The sequence below is a fragment of the Corylus avellana genome, chromosome 2 (genome assembly GCF_965113065.1).
Source record: "Corylus avellana chromosome 2, dhCorAvel1.hap1.2, whole genome shotgun sequence".
In the NCBI taxonomy this organism is placed as follows: domain Eukaryota; kingdom Viridiplantae; phylum Streptophyta; class Magnoliopsida; order Fagales; family Betulaceae; genus Corylus; species Corylus avellana.
This window is the reverse complement of record NC_142491.1, coordinates 9,728,372-9,754,860: the sequence shown is the minus strand read 5'-3', so window position 1 is coordinate 9,754,860 and position 26,489 is coordinate 9,728,372. Positions and strand designations below refer to the sequence as shown.

Genomic DNA, 26,489 nt, shown 5'->3' with positions numbered 1-26,489 from the left:
TTTTTTTGTCTTTTTATTTTTTTTCTAAGAATAACTTAACACTTGTTGATGTGGCATTGCACTAGAGTGTTTATGACGTGTTAAATAAAACATGTGATAGATGACAAACAATTAACTTTGACGGTAAAATGACAAATGAATATATTTTAAATTTAAGCAAAACTTAAGGAATGTATAGTTAAAATTAAAAACTTAATGATTAAATTCAAATTAGATGATAAGTTGATAGCCTATGGGCTATAGCCTATATATGATTTTTCCCTTAGTAGAAACCGAATACTATGTTTCAAATAGTTCAAAATCTTATGGCAATTTGGTTGAACAAGAAAAATCATACGAGGATGGCAAGGTATGATTTCTTTAGAAAAAAAAAGAAAAAAAAAAGAAGAAAACCATTGGGTTTTAGACTATGAATATTTTATTCTTGAGAGGTGTTACATATATATTCTTTTTTTGTTCTTTTTTTTTGTTTTCAAATTTATCATTGAATATGTAAAACTTATGTGTAGTCTTATAAATTTAATAATAACTTTATTCATCTTTTATACCAAGATAAATAAGAGAAAGGAAAAAAATAAAAATCAAACACTTCTCATTATTTTTACGCCATTGCCATTGTGAATGCCCTTCCCCTTCGTTTACGGGTCAATCCTAGTTTTAGAATCTCGATCAGTCAGATGTCTGCCACAGCAACTGTAATCGTGTGCACCTCGGCCCTTCAGCCAACAAAGCCAGCATGGACAGGACGTAACAACCGGTTGTGAAGACCCTTCTTTTATGGGTCAATATTAGGTTTAAAGAAAGACTCTTAATTAATTTCCTACTGTAATAATTTCGTTCAAGTCTTCGGAAATATCAAATATTGATAATTGTTAAGTCATACATCCGTTAAAAAATATCTATTAAATAGTACAAGCAAGTTGCTCTTAATCTACTGAACACTAATGAACAAATTCGATGAATATCTTGGTCAGTAATAATTAAGCAATTTCTTTTTAGGCTTAATTAAATCAAGCAATTTGCACTTAATATATATTGATATTGATCCAACTCCATCGACATTTGACTGTGCCTTCGAACCAAACATGCTTTTGACATCTACTTTTTTCTTTTTCTTTTTTTTTTTCTTTTTTTTTTTTTTTTTTCCTATGAAAATAATCGGGAGAGCTACTACTTTGATCACTAATCTTTAATTATGCAACAGAAATTAATAGCGCGTGAAGTGAGCCCTTAAAATCAGTTATTAAAATTCACATGCACTGTAATTTCTTGGATAAAAATATCAATTCCAGAAAACAATTTTCTCTTTCTTTCCTATCATAAACACTTTGGCTTCGAATAAATTTCTTCTTTTTGAAGGGCAAAAAAATAACAACGTTAACATTTGTGTGCCCTAATTACCCCTAGAAGTATTATTTCCTTGCCATCAGAAAACAAGAAAAACGTTTGCATGAACATTTCTTTAACCAATAATTAATGTTACTCTTAACACGCATTTGTCGCACATTAATACGGGCTGACGTTAAAATGTTTTAAGTAGCTTATACCCTTTTTTTTTTTTTAAAGTGCTTAACATAAAAAGTCACTTAAAACACACCACATCAATGTTATATAAATATAATACATGAGTGTAAAAAGTACTATTACTCTTAACTGATATCGGATGCAAGTATATGCATATTGCATGATTTCCCAGGCTGTCAATCACCTTTGGGTTTGATAGAGAAAGAAAGTTTTCCCTCTCAACTTCTGACAAAAATGACATGATTTCTCTTTCCAATTCTTAAGTAATGTAGACAGATTTGAGAGGGTTGTTTGCCAATGGACCAAAAAAAAGCCTCATACTATTCATCTCAAATTCAACTCTCAACATTCTTACTTTTTACATTACGTTAATCACCTTTTACTTTTATTTAAATAAAAAAAAATCACTAAAAATACAAAATTTTTCACTTTTTTATATTAAATATTTGTATTTTTTTTTCAAATCAATCAAATATTGTTACAGTTTCAGCAAAGTCCATTGGCAAACAGCCCTGAGGATACATAAACTATCAACTATTAAAAGAAAAAGTACTATCCAAATAAGAAATGGGGTCTTGCTTTTATGGCTGTTGCAATTATTTCTTCCCTTCAATACCATCTTTGTAAGTTTTTTTTTTTTGACTATTAATTACAATTTTATATTTATGGCATGTCTATCTTCTTACTATATACTTATCATTTATTTGGTCTTCGAAATACTTTCTTAGAATATACCGAATTATAACACGTTCAAGTGGTTATAACTCTGCTTGAAGGAAACTAGGCTGGAAAGTTTTGTTGAGACTTGCATTGAGGAGGTTGAAGCTTGAAGTTTCAAATCTCTTGGCTGGTGAAAGAGTCAGCAACAATCTTGCTCTTGCGGATTTGGTAGTCTTGTCAGTACTGGGTTTTGACATTATCAGCAACGGCTACGGCTAGTTGTCAATCGAAAAATATCAGTACTGGGTTTTGATATTTTTCGATAAGCACTACCAGCGAAAAAAAAAAAATGATAGAATTCAGTAGTAACCAGAGAGCGTAGAACTCTATTGGCTGAAATACAGACACTCCACAGAAGCTAAAACACACCGAGTTCCAAAGTATTGAGACAGGATGTTAAAGTAATGGTTAAGTGATTAAATTTACTTCTTCCTATCAGCTTAAACTTTTAGGACAATTGGTAATTTAACATGATATCAGAGCCAAAGGTCATGGGATCGAACCTTAACTCTGTCAAATCATCCCCATTTAAATTAAATATTTCATATCACTACAAAAATGGGGCTAGTTTTTGACTAGGGGTTTTTGACGTGTCAATGGTATTGACACGTCAAAAACCTCTTTTTGACGCGTCGTTTTTGACGTTTATCGACCGTTAAAAGGGTAGGTGTCAAAAAACTGGAGTTTTTGACGTGTCTACAGTGACACGTCAAAAATGTTTTTGACGTGGCGTGCGTCAAAAATTTTTTGACGTGGCAACACTACCACGTCAAAAATTTTGGCCATTAAAAAAATATTTTAATTAAAATTTTTTTTTTAATTAAAAAATTTATTAATTTAAATTATTTTTCAATTAAAATTATATGGTCAGCTCTCTCTCCCCCCAGCTCTCTCCTCTCTTCTTTTCTCTTTTCTCCATTTTGGTTAACCCCCCCCCCCCCAGCTCTCTCCCTCTCTTCTTTTCTCCATTTTCTTACTCTCTCTTCTTTCCTTCATTTTCAAAAACTCAAAACCAAAAAATCTTCAAAAATCAAAAACCCAAACCCAAAAAATCTTCTTATCTTCTATTCTTCTTCTTCTCTTTTCCTTTTTTTTTTTTTTGCAGATCTACTTCTCTTCTCCTTTTATTTTTCTTCTTTTTCTTCTTCCCTCTAGAGGGAGCTGGCCGGCTGCAGAGAGAAGCTAGGGAGATTGAGAGAGGAGAGAGAGAGAGAGAGAGAGTTGAGTCTGGAAATGAGAGAAAAATGACCAAAGATATAAAAGAATTATAAAGGGAAAAAAAGAGGGAAAGAAGATAGGAAAAAGAGGGAAAAAAGTTAAAAATCCCGCTTTTTTTTTAGTGACGTGTTAACATTTAGCACGTCAAAAATTTTTGACGTGCTAAAAGTTACACGTCAAAAATAAACCAGATTTAAAAAAAAAAAAAAAAAAATTTGAAACAGTAATAATTTTTGACGTGCTGGGTTTTGGCACGTCAGAAATTTCTGACGTGCCAAAACCCAGCACGTCAAAAACTCTATCTATATATATATATATATATAATATCGTTTATATGTGTGATATATATAATTAAAAGAATTTAAAATAATAACTTTTATTAGCCTTTTGACGTGCCATGCATGGCACGTCAAAAGACTAATAAAAAATATATTTTATTTATATATGTATATTTCTGATTTAATATATATATATATATATATATATATATATATATATATAATTTCATATATAATTATAATAAAACAAAAATAATATGATTCATTATATTATATTTTTAATTATATAATATAATGAATTTATAATATATTATAAAAATATTATAAATATATAATATTTTTGACGTGCCATGTGTGGCACGTCAAAAACTTATAATATATATATATATATATATATATATATATATATATTATTTAAATTATTCTCTTATTTAAATTATTATAAATTTTATTTATTTAAATTTTATTAAAATTATATTTACTCTATCATATATTTACTCTATCCAATTAAAATTAATTAGAGAATAAATAAATTAATATTCTAGATGTATAGATAATTAGATGTATCAACTAACCGACCACATATGTTGTGTTTGTCGAGTTCATATGAGGTTTGCGGATCTTATAAAATAAATGTATCAAGTATGTTTTATATATTTTTACAAAATTAATATGACTAGCTATCATATTAATATTACTAGACTGATCAATTTAACATTAAGTGTTGTTTATTACATATTTTTTTATATCATAATTAAAATTATTTTTGATATATATATACATATATATATATATATATATAATATAAGTTTTTGACGTGTCATGCTTGACACGTCAAAAGTTTTTGACGTGCCATGCATGACACGTCAAAAGTTTTTGACGTGCCAAACATGGCACGTCAAAAACTTATAATATATATATATATATATTATCTTATTTAAACTATTTTCATAAAATTTTATTTATTTAAATGTTATTAAAATAGTATTTACTCTATCATATATATATATATATTTATTCTCTCCAATTAAAATTAATTAGAGAATAAATAAATAAACAAATTAATATTCTAGATGTATAGATATATAATTAAATGTATCAACTAACCGGCCGCATATATTGTGTTTGTCCAGTTCATATAAGTTTTGCAGGTCTTATAAAATAAATGTATCGAGTATGACCCATATATTTTTAGAAAAATAATATGTGTAGCTATCATATTAATATTAATAGACTGATCAATTTAAGCATACATCATATATATATATACCAACTTCATTTATACTAATATGATAAACTATATATAATTTTCCTATCCAATCAAAATTAATTTTCTATGCCAATTAACATTAAGTGTTGTTTATTACATATTTTTTTATATCATAATTAAAATTATTTTTGATATATATATATATATATATATATATATATATAATATAAGTTTTTGACGTGTCATGATTGACACGTCAAAAGTTTTTGACGTGCCATGCATGACACGTCAAAAGTTTTTGACGTGCCATGCATGACACGCCAAAAGTTTTTGACGTGCCATGCATGACACGCCAAAAGTTTTTGACGTGCCAAACATGGCACGTCAAAAACTTATAATATATATATATATATATATATATATTATCTTATTTAAACTATTTTCATAAAATTTTATTTATTTAAATGTTATTAAAATAGTATTTACTCTATCATATATATATTTATTCTCTCCAATTAAAATTAATTAGAGAATAAATAAATAAACAAATTAATATTCTAGATGTATAGATATATAATTAAATGTATCAACTAACCGGCCGCATATGTTGTGTTTGTCGAATTCATATGAGGTTTGCAGGTCTTATAAAATAAATGTAACAAGTATGTTTTATATATTTTTATAAAAATAATATGGGTAGCTATCATATTAATATTACTAGACTGATCAATTAACGCATGCATACATATATACTAATGATAATAAACTATAATTTATACTAATGACAATAAAAATTAATTTTTTATGCCAATTAACATTAATTGTTTGTTAATGCATATTTGTTTATATCAAAATTATTGTTAATTTTTTTTTTATTAAAAAAAGTTTTTGACGTGTGGAATTGACACGTCAAAAGTTTTTGACGTGTCGATTCCACACGTCAAAAACTTTTGACGTGTCAATTCCACACGTCAAAAAACTTTTGACGTGTAAAAAAAGACACGTCAACAAAAATTTTTTTGACGTGCTTGCTTAGACACGTCAAAAGTTTTTGACGTGGCAAACATAAGTTACTGTTTGCCACGTCAAAAAACACACATTTTTTTGTAGTGTATGTTGAGCCTTATCTATTAAAAGTGAGTTTGAGCCCACACGTGAGGGGGGGTGCTAAAGTAATGGTTAAGTGATTAAATTTACTTATTCCTATCAGTTTAAGCTTTTAGGACAATTGGTAATTTAACACAGGAAGGATATCACAACCCATACAAGATCTTACAACATAGAGCTGAGTAACAGGATCCAGCTACCACAATCTCAACACATAGTTTGTTAATTAGAGTCGCCACTGCAGCGTTGCTACCAAGTACCAAGATTGTTAACAATCACCTTCTTTTCAACAAGTAAAGCTACATCTTTTTTATTGTCGATAAGATAGTCCAATAGCGCAACATAATTGCAAATGTAAGTATTAAATGGATAATGACATTGCTCTAGTGCCATATATAAGCCGTGAAGAAGAAAGAAAAGGAGCTGATTCTCGAGTAATATCAAGTCATGTTGTATACAGATTGCCATCCATGGTCTACTAGATATGGAATCTTTCTTTTTTCTCACGTTTCCTTATGGAGAGCTCAATTATAAGGATACCATCCAATAGAATCATGTTTATAAACTCTTTACTGTTGTGCTCAAAAGTCCATGAATAGCAATGACGGATTTTTACTTTGTTGTCTCTAATGATGTAACACCTCGGTATTATATTGGGAATATGAGAAGAAGTTCACATAGAGTGAGTAGTTTATAAAAATAGTTATGTGTGCTAAGTCCCACATTGCCTAATTAATAAGTGAAACTAAGCTTTATAATAAATTATAGGAAAGCTCCAAATTGACTAGTCATTTTTGGGTAATAGCGTAGATGTAGCTAGCATTTTTTCGGGTGGGTTATAAAAATAGTTATGTGTGCTAAGTCCCACATCCACATGGAATGAGTGGTTTATAAAGATAGTTATGTGTACTTAGTCCCACATTGGCTAGTTACTAGGTGAAATTGAGTTTTATAATGAACTCTAGTGAATCTCCAAATTGACTAGTCATTTTGAGATAATAGCAGAGATGTGGCTAACGATTTGTAATCATCTTTACAAGATCCTTTTGGCTCTTCCCCTGATAACAGAAATCCCTTAAATATCTCATTTTGTGAATTTCCATGTGCCTCAATTCTTCTCGGTGGTGATGGAAGGGGCCAATTGAAACAAGCTTAAGAATGAAGCAGTCTCCTATTATCTTGTCAATATCGGCCCAAACTACTAATTGTGTTAATATTTTCCTAAACTATCAAAACAATATTATTCAGTTGTAATCATTTTTGCAAATTTCATCAAATCATAACCAATGCTTGAATTTAACAGAAAAAAGAAGGAATGTGATAGAATGACATGGAATGAAGCAACGTGACAAACTTCGATTTAGCTGTAACTCTGCAACCACAAGATCAAGTCCATGACCACAGTACAAAGCCCAAGCCCAATACATGTAAAAGAGCACAAGGGAAGCCCATACGAAGAAAGAACAACAATAAGAGGGGTTGGGAACACCGGAACAGCAAGAAGAACTGGCCTTGAACTTTATACCACAATTTAGGCAACTAATTCTTGTGGATCCTTGTCCCCAACCCCATATACTTCTTATAAACTGTTTAAATATGACTGTTGGCCGGCCAATTTTGTCAAAGAACCTGGAGATGCGACAGTTCAACCCAACAAGAACATGATCATGACCGCAGTAACATTGGACATTTTTGTTTTGGGAGAAGGCTCTTGTTTAATTAGAGTATGAAATTCAATTGGAATAATAGTTTCTTAAAATATCTTTTTCTCATTGTTATTAATTAATGATACCAAGTTATTCATATAAGATTTATTTTAGTTTTTTTTATTTATTTTTATTTTTTTAGTTTTGCTGACTAAAAAATGTTTGCTTTCATTATCTTGCAAATTTACCATTAAATCTGTAAGATTCACATATGAACCCCCATAGATTCAATGGTAGATTTGCAAAAGAGATGAACAAAAGATACGCAAGAGAATGACACAAAACACATCTCTTTACTCGCTTCTTTAATTAAAAGATAAATGTTTATTTTCTATTTTTTCCCCATATCTTGTCCATCGCTGTATAAGAGATGGACAAATTCAACATTGAATCATGTATGTAGATCATACATGATTCAATAGTGAATTTTAGGAAAGATAGACAAATAAAAAATGACACCAAAAATTAAAAACACCACTTCTTAAAATTCTAATTTCACCCATGCTATGAGGTGATGGATTATTTTTTATCTTTTTGAAAAAACATATGACTATCAAGAGTAATCAAGACCTGAAATTGTGTGTATTTTCTTTCTTCTCTGATCTCTGAAACTGTAATGTTCATTTTCGTAACACTCAATACCTCCAACTCTAACACTCAAATAATCTGAGTGATGTATGCATATCTTACTTCATTGTATAAGCTAGTTGGTTGGAGAGTGTTATTTCAACACCAAATATTTGCATCCTCATAAATTAAACAAATTTTAAATATATTAAGTAATGCAACACCTATAAGGCTATAATTATCTTACAACATTTGATACTCGTTAGCACATGATTAGAAGCACATTAGTCACTTCAAAAATTACTTTAACATCAGCCTTTTTTTGTTTTTGTTTTTTTGGTTTTTGTTTTTTTCTAATTGAAAAGGGCAGGAGCTAGGGAGACAATTAACTGTGGCTGTTATAGTTTACAGGACTAATAGTAATACTTACTTTCTTGAAACAAAAGAGGTTAAGGGCCAAGACAGTGAGAAACCGTAGGAATTGAATAACCTAGCCCCAAACAAGCATCAGTGAGACCCAATTTGCGGCTAACACTAATCTAGCTCGTGTGAGAATTTCTATTGCTTGAAATCATGCCCTAACAGTGCCCAATGTTTGGGAGTTTCCATGAGACCATTAACCCACCACCGTTAATGGTATTAATTTTATCATCCTTTAATTATATACTGCCGACACGTAAAATAAAATAAAATAAAAATAAAAATAAAGGTTAGAATTCTAGAATTTTTCATTTTTATTAATTATTAAAGATAAACAACATTAGAAGCGTTAAAGTATATAAGAATCTAAAGAGAGAAATAATGAAAGAAATACACAAATTAAGGTGGTTCGGCTTGTACTCTACGTTCCTACATTAAAGTCTTTTTGGCCACATTTTTTTTTTCTTTCACTTGATTGAAACTGTACAATAAAATAACATATTTATAGTTAAATGAGGTCAAAAATACAATAATTGCATAATCAATATGTAACATATAAAAATTATGAAAGTAATGCATAACTCAAAACAATTATTGTACATTGAATAAGAAGGTGACTTAAACCTTTAGTCTCCGTTGCCTGGTTGAAAGAGTCCAATTGCCGTGGACTCCCACTCCACGTGATTGAATTAAAGGACTCAAAGAAAAATCAAATTAATTATTCTTGAAAATGAAAGGAGACTCGAACAGAAGTCTGAGGTGTGCATGTCTCCACGAAATCAATAGACACCATGTGGTAGTGGAAACCTTTTTTCTTGTTTTTTTCTCCTTGTCTTTACGCGGGGAAAAGATATAACATCAGATTCTGTTGGATCATGGATGGTACTGGACAATTGTGGTGGATCCACACCATTGAATTGGATTAGGATTATAGAAAAGTGAAAAATAGGAAACATTTTGGTGTTATGTGTTTTCTGTGACTTGGTAAATGTCATTTTCAAGCATTTTCCATGCATGTTCTTGTAGACAGGCTAATTAGTTGGACTCAACTTGGCATTCTTGACCAAAACATGGATTTTATTGCACTTTTTGAGGTCTTCACTCTAAGACCTAATTTTGATGGACTATTTCTAAAAAATCATGAATATAATATTGGAGATAGATGTGATGGGTATTAATGTAATTACCTTGAGGATGTAAAGACAATCATGGAGCTAGTATGGTCAATTGATTGAGGGGCAAATATGTTACTTCACTATTTCCGATCATGGAGTGTGACGCACGTGAAGAGGTCATCCTAATTTTGATGGATTGTTTCTAGAAAATCATGAATATAATGTTGGAGAGAGATGCGATGAAGATTGTAAATGCTCAGATGATGGAAAGACAATCGTGGAGCTAGTATAGCTAATTCATTGAGGGTGCACAGACGTTGCTTCGCTGATTTTGATCATGGAGTGTTACACATGGAACAATACTCATATTTTATTTATGATATTATATGTGCTGAGGAAGTTATGTTATTTTGATATTAATGAAAAGAAAAATGTCTAATATTGAAGATAAAAAGATTGATTAAACACGATTTTTTATTAAATAAATCCTATATATAAGAGTTCATTATTTCTGAAAAAGATTCATATATTGACTGCCTCAATAGAATTATTTGTTAGTTAGGTTGCACATTTTTGCATGCAGTGAAACACGTGAGTGGTCCTTGGTCCACCTATGTAGAAAATGGTACCACTTTCTTTAAGGAAAAAAAATAAACAAATTACGTAAGGTATGCATACATCACACATATGTGATTGGGACTTGGGAGAGATAAAGAAACGTGCTTCGTACAATAATCTGCCCACTCTATTGATTATTGTAACCTACCCTCGCTACAAAAATGGACCATTAATAAATGTGACAGATGGACCAACATCTATGGTATTATTGGAGAGAGAGAAGAGAGATGATAGAATACAATAAATATTGGACATCTGCCTAGATTTCATTTGCTGCTTTCTGAGCAAATAGAGCTCTCATAATTTAATCTCTTGACAGGCCAATGGCAATTCTTCTTTTTACAAGATGTAGAAATATCAACAAATTCCCTTTTTGTATTTCTTTTTTAACCTCTTGGCTCTCTTTATATACACATGGGTGCAAGGGGAAGAGGACATATTATATTATGATCAGTAAGAGATGAAGCAAGAGAGACTCTGAGTATAGGAATTGAGGAGGAGGATTTCTGAGCTCTCAAGCAATACAAGCATTTCTTGCTAGCGAAATTTGCAGGTTCTATTTCCTTTTATTATCTACTTTTTGATAAGATGTGTTCAAAATTCCTTTAGTGATATATATAGTTGATTTTACTCATACACCGGATTGATTTCCTAAAGCAAGGGCCTGCTTAAGTTCATACACTGGATTTCTATGTGGATTTGCAGCTTTACTACAGTACTGGATTCCTTTATGTTCATACACTGGATTAATTTGCAGCTTGTTTTTTATTTTTTTATTTTTTATTTATTCATACACTGGATTTCTAAATATACAAGTTTATGTTTAAGTTCAAACTCAGTTCCAATTGATGACTTTAAACAAAGAAATGATACTTAGATCAAGATAGAACATGTCAAATTCTAAGGATTTTGGAGTGTTAGAATATAAATTAAATTATTAAAAGAACCATTTCATATTAGCTTACTAAATTTTTAGGACAAGTAGTGATTTAATATAGTATCAGAGAAAAAGTTTTGAGTTTGAACTTTGTCAACGTCATTCACCTTTTGTTCTAATTAAATATTCCACGTGTTAGCCCAATTAAATTACTGAATTAACCATTTCCTAACACCTGGTATCCTGTGTTTGTGTCAAAACTTTGAAAAAGTAATACATTTTTACTGTGATTATGTTATAGTTTGGATGGAAATCATGGCCTGCCCTGCAGCTGGGGAATCTCCAAGAACAGAAACAAAATGCGAGGAGTCAATCATTGATATTCTACTAATACCGGAACCTGCACGATGGCCTGAGTGCTGCATCTACAGGGTTCCCAACAAAATTCGTATGATAAATGAAGAAGCCTACACACCCAAGTTAGTTTCAATTGGCCCATTTCATCACGACCTACAAGAATTGGAGGGCGTGAGAAAGCAAAAGCTGATATATTTTAAGGAGTTCTGTTCTCGGACTGGGAAGAGACAGAAGGATCTTGTAAGCATCGTCGAAAAAAGAAAAGAAAAAATTAGACATTGCTATTCAGAGACAACGTTTGATCTTACTGAAGTAAAGTTTGTGGAAAAGATTCTATTGGATGCTGTCTTTATCATTGAGCTCTTCCTGAGGAATTTTGAAAGAAAAAATTGTCCAAACTGTGGAAAATATGGAAATGATTATATACTAAGTAATGCATGGCTAGAATCCCACATAAAGCAAGACTTGATATTACTGGAGAATCAGCTTCCGTTTCAATTTCTCAAAAGGTTCTATGAGGCTGCCTTCAATGAAGAACAAGAGCATCCATTTCTTAAGCTTGCATGTGAGTTCTTCTTCTCAGGTAAGCATAGAATACCTATGGATTATACGGAAGTAAAACATTTCACTGACTTGCATAGAATGTTTTATTGTCCTTCAAATCCAAAAGCTGATCCCGAAAAACGAATTGAACATCTAAGATATACAGCCACAAAGCTTGATGAGGCAGGATTGGAGTTCAAGGCACTAGTAGACAAAGATTTATGCAATAGATCCTTGCTTGACATAGAGTTCTCTAAGGATAAGTGCTTGGAACACTATCCATGCTTGAATCTCTCATGGCTCTTCTCTTGCTTACCATACTTGAGATCCTTTCGTTGCTTCAAGAGCATGCAGTGTATCTTGAAAGTCCCACAACTTGTGATAGACGACCAAACAGAAGCTCTGTTCCGAAACCTCATGGCCTTGGAGCAGTGTCATTATCCATCAAACACATACATCTGCAATTATGTTTTGCTAATGGATTGTCTTATCACCACTAAAACAGATGTGCGTTTGCTTGTTGAGAAGAAGGTGATTGTCAACAAGCGCGGTAGTAGCACTGAAGTGACTACTCTGATCAACAAACTTGGCCACATGATTGTTGAACCTGAATCTTGTTACTACGATCTCTATACACGGCTCAATGAACATTGTGACAACTATTGGAACCGTCTCGTGGCATCTCTGACAAGTGTGTATTTTCGTGATTTTTGGAGAGGCACTGCAACTATTGCTGGAATTCTGGTCTTGCTTTTCACTTTCGGCAACTTCCTTAGGCCGTTTGTTATGAAGCATTAAAACATCTGTGATTTTTGTTTGTGAGAGTACTTTTCTTTTTGCTCTAATGTACTGCATATGAACTTTGTAATTAATCCTTTTTAGCTTGTATATATATGCTCTAGTAACAGATATTTTTCATTTGTAAGTTTGTAACATAATTTTAGTACCCTATGACATATCCTACTTAATGTCATTTTTTGTGTTTTGTCTTATTTTTAGTTAAATAATTAAATTCATAATGTTTTATAGAATAAAGTTTTTTTAAAATAAATGATGATTTAACATGATATCAAAGCAAATGTCTTAACTTCTAACATTATCTTTGCAATTCACTTTCCATTCATAAATTCTTTCTTAAGAGCTAATCACAAACTTCCCAAGCGAGATAGCCTTAAATTGACATTTTTTCATGCGGAACTATTTCTAATGAAGTTTCAACAGCTCAACAAGCTGAGCTGTTGAGCTTGGCAATAATTGCGGCAAAGTGCAGGGCAATACAGGGTCATCTAACCTTCAGCAGCTGAGGCCTTAGCGGCTTACCAAGCAGTCGTTTTTACCAAGGCAATGGGTGTAAAGCAGATCTCACTGGAGGGAGATGCAATGCAGGCAGTAGCAGTGGTGAAGTCCCGAGAAAGCCAGGCATCCCGAGATGGCCAACTTATTGATGACACGAAACTGCTCCTGAACTCTTTCCCAAACTGGCAATGTTATCCTGTACCCCACAAGATTAATTTTGCGGCCCACGGTTAAGCCAAAAAGGCTTGTAAAAACGTCATTAAGAGGTCTTGGATACGTGAAGTTCTAGGATTTATCCGTGATATTGTTTTTGATAGAACAATCTATTCAGTCGTTATCATGATTTATGAAATTCAGCTTTTATTTCAAAAACAGCTCAACAAGCTAATTAAGTGTACTATAATGGTAACTAATAATTGTCCAAAAAAGAAATGGTCTCACTTTTATGCATGGCTGCTACATTTATTTATGCCCTTCAATATCATCTTTGTATGTTTTGTTGATGAGTAATGCCACAAGGAAGACTAGAGTCTTTCTAAATATGATGTGATTTTTAAAATCACCAATAGATCAACATTTAATAATGATCATGTCTTTTTATTTTTTTTAGAAGAATATTTCATATTCATTCATTGAAAAAAGATCAATAGCATAAAACTCTTAAATTATGAGGTTACAACGTCATAGAGACAAACATAAAAATCTTACAATCAAATCCTATCTATGACTACAACATCCGCTAACCTATGTCCAAACTTCAGTTATAGAGCATATCTGTTGCAAGCAGACTCAATCTAATACATAGGTAGCTCATATTCCATCTTTTATTTTCCAGGTCATAAAAGCAAAATCCTCACACCAAAACTAATCCTCCTCAACCCAAAGGTTAGGACAAAAACCTTTACCCCAAAGATCGCTCAATCTAGGGAGAATTGAAACCCTTATTTAAAAAACAACAAAGACACAATAAAAAAAACCAGCGAACAACTACAACAGTCGAGGCAAGGGAGGCAAAGCGCACTAGCTGTCGCGTGGCTGAGCGAAACCAGTTGAGAAAACTAGATTTAAAAGGGTTTTAAAAGTCACATCACATTTGGGAGGACTCAATTAAAATTTTAGTCCTCCTTATATTATTTCTTTTTGTTGACTATTACAATTTTACATTTATGCCTTCTCTATCTTTCTTAGAATATAATATTGATCGATTTAGTTGGTCTTCTAAATACTTTGTTTTCCCATATAGTTATTTAATTATTTATAACTTTGTTTGAAGGAAACCGGATTGGAAAGTTGAATTAAGCTTATAGTTTCCATGGCTCGTGGAAGAGTCAACGACAATCTTGCTCTTGCGAATTTGGTTGTCTTGTCAGGTCCTCGAACTTACTTGCAATCACCCCCAAATTTGAAAAAATTACAATCTGCCCCTTCAAATTACCAGGTCCTTTCGCTTTGCTACTTCTATCAACATTTCTAACGTACGAAAATTGAGTTATGTAACTTTAATGTGACTCAAATGATCCATTATACCTCTATAAATAAAAAAGTTTTTTAATAACAAACCGTAGAAGGAGAACCTTGGCTTGGCCATGGGTCTCCACAGCTCAATGGCCAGAGACCCATGGCCACGGTCTGGTTGTGGGTAAAAGGAGATCAGATCGGGTCATATTGGGCCATGGTTATATATATATATATATATATATATATATATATATATATAGCGTAATGTTATAGACCATTTTTTTTATTCTGCTAAAGCTGATGTGGCTTTAAAATTACCATTAAATTTTAGATGAATCATACTTGAATTTTGATCCAATTATCATTTTGAAAACCACATCAGCTTTGAGAGGATAAAAAAATGATAAAAAGATGATCTCTAATATTACTCATATATATATATATATATATATATATATATGTGTGTGTGTGCGCGCGCGCGCGCGCGCGCGTGTCCAATGTCCAATTGTTTTTTCCATGTTTAATATGGGTAGAATGGACAATTTTAAGTCGTGACTCATTTCTCGGTACTAACATTTTTACTAGGGTAAAGTCATTTTAACTCCCTCAAACTATCACTTTAATGACAATTTTCTCTCAAACTATCAATTGCGATAATTTACCCCTAAACTACTAAAACAATGACAATATACTCCCCAATACTAGTAAAATGACACAATTACCCCTATAAAATTTTCAATAAGACAAACATATTCCTTAAAACTTTTTTTAAAAAATAAATATATTTAAAATTTTAAAAACAAATATTAAAATATTAAAAAGGTTTAGGGGTGCCAGAATGGGGGTGGCTCGATGGCCTAATGGGGGTGGCCGGCCACCCCCTTGGCCCAAATTTCACATGTATGCAGTTTGAAAGTTGCAGACGACTGGGATTTCTCCGGAGAGATTATTTCGGCTGAAATTGCTGGAGGAAAGAGAAGTATAGCGAGATATAGAAGATGGGATCTCACCGCGCGCTAAAGTTGTTTGCGCTGATGTTAATCCTTGAAATCATGGGTAAATTGAAGATTTCATCCCCTTTGTTCCATTTCAAGAAATCGTCGCTGTATTCTCAATGCCTCAAAGAAACCACCCCCACCAAACAAGAACTAAAACTGTGATTAAAATAAAAAAAATAAAAAAAATAAAAAGCACAAAATTAAAGCAACTATGATAAACAAAGGGGGACCGCCGGTGGCTGCCACAAAATCAATGCTTTTCGGTTTGACCGCGGTTGCTGCCACGTTGGCCTTACCTCCTTCACTTCCTAGTCGTCGGCGAAATTTTTCAACGGCGACTATGACCACCACAAACTGTCTCTAGATGGGCCATTTTCTCACCCTTAGCCCTTTTGGGGTGGCAAGCCACCCCATGGTCTAATGGGGGTAGCCGGCCACCCCCTTAGCCCTTTTCGGGGTGGCCAGTGGGTGGTCGGACCATGCATCCCCAGTTACTTAGGGGTGGTCTGACACCCTTGGTTTAGTTTTATTTTTTAGTTTCAAATTTTTTGTTTTTTTTATTATTTTTTATTTTTTATAAGTTTGATTTTTTATTTTTTTTTTAGTTTTAGTGAGAGTAATTTTGTCATTTTAGTAGTATTGGAGATACATTGTCATTGTTTTGGTAGTTTGGAGGGTAAATTGTCACAATTGATAGTTTGGAATGAGAGATTGTCATTGGAGTGATAGTTTGAAGGAGATAAGAAGACTTTACCCTTTTTACTAACATGATGTAGAGCGTATTTATTGGTGAGGATCAAAATAATTAATAAAGAAAAATACTATTAATACCAATAAATAAACTCTACATTATATTAGTGTCCATGTGTTAGTAAAAAAGTTAATACCCCTAATATTTCTCATTAAAATTTTCTAGTAATAAAGATTAAGTGAAAGAGTTAGGCGGGTCAAAATTTGTGTGAGCCCTTACAATGACATCACATTCAAATATTGTGTTTGAATTGTTTACCAATATTTTTATTTTGAGAAGAAAAAACAAAAGACAACTATTAAATAATATTGACGTAACGGACCCAATCAACTATGGTCATTGTTTGCCACAATGACGGGAAAAGACCACAAAGTACACCATGTTATAACATATACGGGTGCAAGAGGAGAGGACATATTATCAGTTACAAAAAAACTATCAACAGTAATGATGAGCAGCTAGCCTTGTTTGGCAAATGGTTTTTTCTTTTTTATTATATTACTATCATAAAAAATGATTAATGTAATTTAAAGTTTTGAATTTTTTGTATGAAAAAATAAAAACATTTATGCTACGAATACCAATAGATAAGCTCTACATCATGTTAGTGCTCATCTATTAATAAAAAAATTAGTATTCGTATAATTTCTTATTAAAATATTCTAGTAGCGAAGACTAAGTGAAAGAGTTAGACAATTAAAAGTTTGTGTGAGACCTTACAATGACATCACATTCAAATATTGTATTTGAATTGTTTATTAATACTTTTAATTTGAGAAGAAAAAATAAAAGACAATTATCAAATAATATTAACATAACAATACCAATCAACTATGGTCATTGTTTGCTACAGTGACGGGAAAATACCACAAAGTACATCATGTTATATAATATTCACGGGTGCAAGAGGAGGAGAGGACATATTATCAGTGACAAAAAAGCTATCAACAGTAGTGATGAGCAACTGACCTTGTTTGGCAAATGGTTTTTTTTTCTTTTTTATTATATTATTATAATAAAAAATTATTGACGTAATATAAAGTTTTAAATTTTTTGTATAAAATTTTTTTTTATGAAAAATGTTAAGTGTTCATCTGATCTTAGATGGATATTAATTTCAAAAAATCAGGTGACAGAAATAAGTGTAATTTTTTTTTTTTAATTTTTTAGAAAATAATTAATATTCACCTAGGACTAGGAGAATATCCGGAGAGAACCTAATACTCTTTTTTTTTTTTTTTTTTTTTTAATAGAATTAAAAAGTGGAAAACTACCGCACAATTGATGTTAAAAAAACAAGGTCCAAATTTAATCCAAGATTTTTTAGCCAAACGTTGTCGTTGTGGAAAGCTGCCGCACATATGCAAGATCCCAGATCATTTAACCCAAAATTTTTTTAGTCAAAGGTTGTCCTTGTGGAGAGCTACTTTCACTACTAAATAAAACAAGGTTTAGTGCGCCTTCAATAGGGCCATTTTAGTAAAACGCCCCCATGTACAAATGCCTTCACTAAAGAGTGGGAACGTTTGAACAGTAAAACGACTCCTCTAAAAAGTGGGGGCGCTTGTACAGGAAAACATCCCCTTATTACTATTACAAAAAAAAAAAAAAAAAAAAAAACCCTTTTCCAACTAAGTAGGGATGCTTGAACAGTGAAGCGTCCCTACTTTAAAGTGAAACGTCCCTAATAATTTTTCAAAATTTGCCTCTGAAAGTCACTTATGAGTAACATCACACACACTAAAAAACATTACAATTTCTCTCACTCACACACACTAAAAAACATCACACTTATGATTTGAGTCATTTGTCAAGTGCCCCTATAATCTATTCAAGCATTTCTAAATGTATTGGGACTTTTTTTAAGCCTAACCCGCCCCCACATAGCATGTCACTAAACCTAAAACGCCCCCACAATGCATGTGGAAATTTCCTTCTCTTCAATCACATAGCCACAGTACATTTGCTTTATCGTCCTCTCAGAACTCTCCGTCCTTCAAGTTTCCTCATGCCCCACCATTCTTTTCCCAGTCGGAAAAGGATCCTCTTTGTTTCATTTGATATGGAGATGAGTTATTTAAGCAAAATGGTGAGATAAAATTGTCTAACCTTTTAAAGTTTGGAGACAATTTTGTCCTAATTTTATCACCTTTTTTTCTAAATAGATACTCTCTATTTCAAATGAAATAGAGAGAATCATTTTCCGGATCTAAGACCCTTCATTGCAATCTCAACTACTCCAATTCTCTTACTATATTTGGTGTCATCGAAGAGCTCGAGATTATACTCAATATAAAAAAAATTAAAAATTAAAAAATTAAAATAAAAAATAAAAAAGACACGAAATTAATAACCCAGAAAACCCATTAACGAAGTACCATTCTTTTGTATGAACGGATTGAGAAAGAAATATAAAAATTGTTTTAAAAAAGTAACGTGAACAATAAATAAAAGATAAAAACGAAATACCTTTCTCTTGTATGAACGTATTAAGAAAGAGATATAAAAATTGTTTTAAAAAAAGTAACGTACGTGAACAATAAATAAAAGATAAAAAGCTTTTGCCAAAACAAAGCAATACTCAATACCTCCAACTCTAACAGTCAAATAAACAGAGTGATGTATGCATGTCATATGTCAATGTACGAGATAACTTTTTGGTATCGGAATATCCGGCAGCTCTTTATTGCCCTAGTTACAAAAAGTTGGTTGGTTAGCTGGAGAGTGTTATTTCAACATCAAATATTTGCAACCTCATAAATAAGAGAAGTATAATTATTTTACAATTTTTTGATATGCGTTAGCATATGATTAGAGAAATATTTGTCACTAAAAAAATTATTTTAACATCCTATTTGTTTCTTCTAATTAAAAATGGTAAGAAAAAACAACGACTAACTGTGACTATTCTACATAGCATGATAATAGTAGTATCTATCATCTTAGAACCAATGAGGTGTGGAGCCTAGATAGTGGGTAATTATAGGCGTTCAGTCTCAACAAGACATTAGTGGAATCCAAAGCAACTAACACTATTCAAGCTTGTGTGGAGATTTTCATTGTAAGATTTGAACTCACATTTTACTATGCCCAATCATTTGAGAATTTTTATGAGACCATTGACCCACCACCATGGATGGTGTTTTGCATCATTTTTAATTATATACTGACACACGTCAAAAAAAAAAAAAAAAAATCCGACAAAATAGTTAGGAGTCTAGAATTTTTCATTTTTATTAGAGATAAACAACATTAGAAAGTGACTTAAACCAAAGTCTTCGGTATCATTACAAAATCTCTTCTTCTTCCTTTCTTCTTCCTTTTTTTTTTTTTTTTTTTTTTTTTTTTTGGGCTTTGTTGACTTTTCTTTACATAATGAAAAGCGATAGCTTCAGATTCCGTTGCTTGGTTCATGAATGAGCCAATTGCGGTGGACTCCACTCCACGTGACTGAGTTAAAGGACTCACAGAAACTGATTATATTTCAAAAATAGCAAACTTGAAAAATGAAAGGACACATCATTTGGTATAGTGGAAACCTTTTCTCCTGTGTTTTTTGTCCTTGTCTTTACACAGGGAAAAGAGATAACATTAGATATTCTGTTGGTTGATCGATGGTGGCCAATTTTGGTGGATCCACACCATGGGATTGGATAAGGGTTCATAGAAAAATGAAAAATAGGAAACATTTTTGTTACTAATTCTATTATTTGGAGTATGTAAGTTTGTCATTCAAATTGGGTTGGTGTTATGTGTTTTCTATGACTTGGTAAATGTCATTTTCAAGCATTTTCCATGCATGTTCTTGTAGACAGGCTAATTAGTTTGACTCAACTTGACATTCTTCGCCAAAACATGGATTTTATTGCACTTTTTGAGGTCTTCACTCTAAGACATAATTTTGATCGACTACTTCTAAAAAATCATGAATATAATGTTGGAGATAGATGCGATGGATATTAATTAATGTAATTTCTTTGAGGATGTAAAGACAATCATGGAGCTAGTATGGCCAATTAATTGAGGGTGCAAATATGTTACTTCACTGATTTGGATCGTGGGGTGTCACACATGTCAAGATCAGGGATGCAAATATGATTGCTCACAAACTAGCAAAGAAGGCCATTCAGCAATCTTAAGAGTAAATTTGAATGGAAGAATACTCATATTTTATTAACTATGATATTATATGTGCTGAGAAGATACTAGTTTGATATTAATGAAAAAGCCGGAAATTTTCACTAAAAAAAAAAATTGTCTAATATTGAAGATAAAAAGATTGATTAAACACGATTTTTTATTAAAAAATTCCTATATATAAGAGTTCATTATTTCTGAAAAAGATTCATATATTGACTGCCACAATAGAATTATTTGTTAGGTTGCACATTTTTGCATGCAGTGAAACACGTGAGTGGTCCTAGCTTGGTCCACATATGTAGAAAATGGTACCACTTTCTTTAGAGAAAAAAACAAACAAATACGTAAGATATGCATACATCACACTTATATGATTGGGACTTGGAAGAGATAAAGAAACGTGCTTCGTACAATAATCTGCCCACTCTATTGACCATTGTAACCTACCCTCACTACAAAAATGGACCATTAATAAATGTGACAGATGGACCAACATCTATGGTATTATTAGAGAGAGAGAAGAGAGATGATAGAGTACAATAAATATTGGACATCTGCTTCGATTTCATCTGCTGCTTTCTAAGCAAATAGAGCTCTCACAATTTAATCTCTTGACAGGCCATGACAATTCTTCTTTTTGAAAGATGTAGAAATATCAACAAATTCCCTTTTTGTATTTCTTTTTTAATCTCTTGGCTCTCTTTATATACACATGGATGCAAGGGGAAGAGAGGACATATTATATTATGATCAGTAAGAGATGAAGCAAGTGAAACTCTGAGTGTAGGAATTGAGGAGGAGGATTTCTGGAGCTCTCAAGCAATACAAGCATTTCAGCTTGCTAGCGAAATTTGCAGGTTCTATTTCCTTTTATTATCTTCTTTTTGATAAGATGTGTTCAAAATTCCTTTAGTGATATATATAGTTGATTTTATTCATACACTGGATTGATTTCCTAAAGCAAGGGCCTGCTTAACTTCATATACTGGATTTCTATGTGGATTCACTGGATTCCTTTATGTTCTTACACTGGATTAATTTGCAGCTTTTTTTGTTTTTTTTTTTGTTTTGTTTTGTTTTTTTTATTTTATTTATTTATTCATACACTGGATTTCTAAATATACAAATTTATGTTTAAGTTCAAACTCAGTTCCAATTGATAACTTTAAACAAAGATATGAATACTTAGATCAAGATATAACATGTCAAATTCTAAGGATTTTGGAGTGTTAAAATATAAATTAAATTATTAAAATAATTATTTCATATCAGCTTATTAAGTTTTTAGGATAAGATGTGATTTAATATAATATTAGAGAAAAAGTTCTGAGTTCGAACTTTGTTAACGTCATTCACGTTTCGTTCTAATTAAATATTTTACGTGTTGCCCACTTAAATTGCTGAATTAGTCATTTCCTAATACTTGGTATCCTGTGTTTGTGTCAAAACTTGAAAAAGTAATACATTTTTACTGTGATTATGTTATAGTCAGGATGGAAATCATGGCCTGCCCTGCAGCTGGGGAATCTCCAAGAAAAGAAACAAAATGCAAGGAGTCAATCATTGATATTCCACTAATAGCGGAACCTGCACGGTGGCCTGAGTGCTGCATCTACAGGGTTCCCAACAAAATTCGTAAGATAAATGAAGAAGCCTACACACCCAAGTTAGTTTCAATCGGCCCATTTCATCGCGACCAACCAGAATTGGAGGGCGTGAGAAAGCAAAAGCTGATATATTTTAAGGAGTTCTGTTATCGGACTGGGAAGAACCAGAAGGATCTTGCAAGCCTCGTCGAAAAAAGAAAAGAAAAAATTAGCCATTGCTATTCAGAGACAACCTTTGAGCTTAACGAAGTAAAGTTTGTGGAAAAGATTCTATTGGATGCTGTCTTTATCATTGAGCTCTTCCTGAGGAATTTTGAACGCAAAAAATGTGGAAATTGTGGAAAATATGGAAATGATTATATATTAAGTAATGCATGGCTAGAATCCCACATAAAGCAAGACTTGATATTACTGGAGAATCAGCTTCCGTTTAAGTTTCTCAAAAAGTTCTATGAGGCTGCCTTCAATGAAGAACAAGAGCATCCATTTCTTAAGCTTGCATGTGAGTTTTTCTTTTCGGATAAGCATAGAATACCTATGAATACGGAAGTAAAACATTTCACTGATTTGCAAAGAATGTTTTATTGTCCTACAAATCCAAAAGCTGATCCCAAAAAACGAACTGAACATCTAAGATATACAGCCACAAAGCTTGATGAGGCAGGATTGGAGTTCAAGGCATTAGTAGACATAGATTTCCGTCATAAATCCTTGCTTGACATAGAATTCTCCAAAGATAAGTGCTTGGAAAGGTATCCATGCTTAAATCTCTCATGGCTCTTCTCTTGCTTACCATGCTTGAGATCCTTTTGTTGCTTTAAGAGTGTGCAATGTATCTTGAAAATCCCACAACTTTTGATAGATGACCAAACAGAAGCTCTTTTTCGAAACCTCATGGCCTTGGAGCAGTGTCATTACCCATCAAACACATACATCTGCAATTATGTTTTGCTAATGGATTGTCTTATCACCACTTCATCAGATGTTTGTTTGCTTGCTGAGAAGAAGGTGATTGTCAACAGGCTCGGTTGTAGCACTGAAGTAACTACTCTGATCAATAAACTTGGCCACATGATTGTTGAACCTGAATCTTGTTACCACGAGCTCTATAAACGACTCAATCACCATTGTGACGACTCGTGGAACCGTCTCGTGGCATCTTTGACGAGTGTGTATTTTCGTGATTTTTGGAGAGGCACTGCAACTATTGCTGGAATTCTGGTCTTGCTTTTCACTTTCGGGAACTTTCTTAGGCCTTTTGTTATGAAGCATTAAAGCATCTGTGAATTTGTGTTTGTGGGAGTGCTTTGCTTTTTGCTCTAATGTATTGCATATGAACTTTGTAATGAATCCTTTTTAGCTTGTGATATAGTTTTAGTACCCTATGACATATCCTACTAAATGTCATTCTTTGTGTTTTGTCTATTACATTTTTAGTTAAATAATTAAATTCATAATGTTTTATAGACTAAAGTTTTTTTTTTAAAAAAAAATAAGTGATGATTTAACATGATATCAAAGCAAATATCTTGACTTCTAACATTGTCTTTGCAATTCACCTTCCATTCATGAATTCTTTCTTAAGAGCTGATCACAAACTTCCCAAGCGAGATAGCCTTAAATTGACATTTTTTCATGCGGACCTATTTCTAATGAAGTTTCAACAGCTCCACAAGCTGAGCTGTTGAGCTTGGCAATAATTGCGGCAAAGTGCATGGCAATACAAGGTCATCTTGAACCTTCAGCAGCTGAGGCCTTAGCGGCTTACCATTTACCAAGCAGTCGTTTTTACCGAGGCAATGGGTGTAAAGCAGATCTCACTGGAGGGAGATGCCATGCAGGTAGTAGCAGTGGTGAAGTCCCGAGAGAGCCAGGCATCCCGATATGGCCAACTTATTGATGACACGAAACTGTTCCTGACCTCTTTCCCAGACTGAGAATGTTATCATGTACCCCGCAAGATTAATTTTGCGGCCCATGGTTTTGTCAAAAAGGCTTGTAAACACGTCATTAAAAGGTCTTGGATATGTGAAATATAAGGATTTATCCGTGATATTGTTTTGACAGAACAATCTGTTCTGTCTTTATCCTGATTTATGAAATTCAGCTATTATTTCAAAAACAGCTCAACAAGCTAATTTTTTTTTTGAAAAAAAAAAACTGTATAGCTTTCATTAAATAATCAATCGTGAAGAGGAGAAATTTTCTCGCTTTCAATAGTATCATGGATACAATCAGGTGTAATCCCGACCCAATCTCTATCCACATCAATTTTTGTGGCCACCTTTGATAAAGTGTGAGCAGCACCATTCCCACTCCTATTGACATATACACATTTCCACCTTGGGAACATTTGTAAGATCTGCCTAGTATCCTGCACAAGGTGTCCAAAACGGTTGCCACAGTCTGCATCAGAGTTGATGGCTTCTACAACATTCTTAGCGTTACCTTCCAGAATAATCGCTTCACCTCCCAATTCTTGACACAAACTTGCTGCCTTTAGTGATGTGAGAGCTTCCCCTGCTGTTGGGTCAATAAGCCCCTGTCTCTGTTAAGAATATTATGTTAGAGTTATTTACTTGTTATTTACTTCCTTAAGTATTATTAGTCTATTAGGTTTACCTTTCATTAGTTTACTAGGTTTACCATTCCTTAGTCTATTAGGTTACTTGCCTCTCTATAAATAGAGGCATTTGTATTCATTATTATTATTAGAGTCAATACAATGTAGTCCATTGTGTGCTTTCGCTCTCTCTCTCTTCTCTCTTTCTTCCGCTTCTAATATATTATCCAATATATTTAACATGGTATCAGAGCAGCTTCTTCAACCGGCCCTGCTTATCTCAGCCGACCAGGCGAGACGGTCTACTAGCTAGAATTTTTTGGTCAGACTTTAGCTCAGCCGATCAGGCGAGACAGTCCAAGGGTTACGGGCCAAACAAGCCCCTTTTAACCGGCCTTGCTTTTCTCAGCCGACTAGGCAAGCTTCTTCATTACTGGTATATGGTTTTCAAGTAAAATTACAACCAAGTGAAACAAGCTCTAGCTTAAATGCATAGCTCAATTCAGGCAGAATCCATCGGTCTCTAGCAACTTTTATGGCGTTACTTCGGCAACTCTTTTGGCACAAGCAGCTTCTTTTGCGAATTCCTTTTTCTTTCCCTTTTCGTTTATCCAAACTCAAGTTTACACATTGAGTTTGAGGGGGAATGTTAAGAATATTATGTTAGGGTTATTTACTTGTTATTTACTTCCTTAAGTATTATTAGTCTATTAGGTTTACCTTTCATTAGTTTATTAGGTTTACCATTCCTTAGTCTATTAGGTTACTTGCCTCTCTATAAATAGAGGCCTTTGTATTCATTATTATTATTAGAGTCAATACAATGTAGTCCATTGTGTGCTTTCGCTCTCTCTCTCTTCTCTCTCTTTCTTCCGCTTCTAATATATTATCCAATATATTTAACAGTCTCATTAAGCACCTTGCAGCCACTACTTCTCCTTTTGTGTCTCTAACCATGATGCCCATACCTATGCGTCTGTTTACTCTGTCCACTGCAAAATCCCAATTGGCCTTCCACCAATGTATCGGCGGTTTAGACCACACCATTACGGCTGGAGCTTGATGTATAGCAATTTGTGTCGCCAAAGCTTCTTGGGCCCGGTTGAACTCCTCCGTGGAGGCCTGGACTTCACGTACAATAATATCAGGAGGAGTAAGCTCTTCACCATGAACAAACTCATTTCGCCTAAACCAGAGTTTCCGTGTTGTACGTATAAATGTGCATAAATTCTCCTGCCCATGATTCTTGAAAACATCCTCCGCCACTTGCAGGAATTCTGGTCCACCGTGAGAGTATTTCTGGAATATTCGCTTGCTTACACCCCACACATCTCTCGCAGAAGGACAATCCCACAAAATATGGAAGAGAGTTTCAGCTTCCAAGCAGCAAATGGGGCAAAGGGGTTCAGATACTAC

At 32.9% G+C, this 26,489-nt stretch overlaps 2 protein-coding genes across 3 annotated transcripts; both read left to right on the top strand.

The window, feature by feature from the left end:
* The first annotated feature begins 10,676 nt into the window (after window positions 1–10,676).
* Window positions 10,677–13,178, top strand: LOC132167377 (UPF0481 protein At3g47200). The gene is made up of 2 exons (XM_059578330.2): window positions 10,677–11,036; window positions 11,662–13,178. Exon 2 carries the CDS (start codon window positions 11,667–11,669, stop codon window positions 13,056–13,058), a length of 1,392 nt encoding a protein of 463 aa, XP_059434313.2. The 5' UTR covers window positions 10,677–11,036; window positions 11,662–11,666; the 3' UTR covers window positions 13,059–13,178.
* An 8,023-nt stretch (window positions 13,179–21,201) lies between these two features.
* Window positions 21,202–23,917, top strand: LOC148587284 (UPF0481 protein At3g47200-like). 2 transcript variants are annotated; one of them, XM_088513641.1, is made up of 2 exons: window positions 21,202–21,760; window positions 22,396–23,917. In XM_088513641.1, the coding sequence occupies exon 2, from the start codon at window positions 22,397–22,399 to the stop codon at window positions 23,783–23,785; it is 1,389 nt and encodes a 462-aa protein (XP_088369767.1). In that variant the 5' UTR covers window positions 21,202–21,760; window position 22,396; the 3' UTR covers window positions 23,786–23,917. The 2 variants fall into 2 exon arrangements, with proteins under 2 accessions (XP_088369767.1, XP_088369766.1); XM_088513640.1 differs by having other exon boundaries at window positions 22,392–23,917.
* Window positions 23,918–26,489: the final 2,572 nt, after the last annotated feature.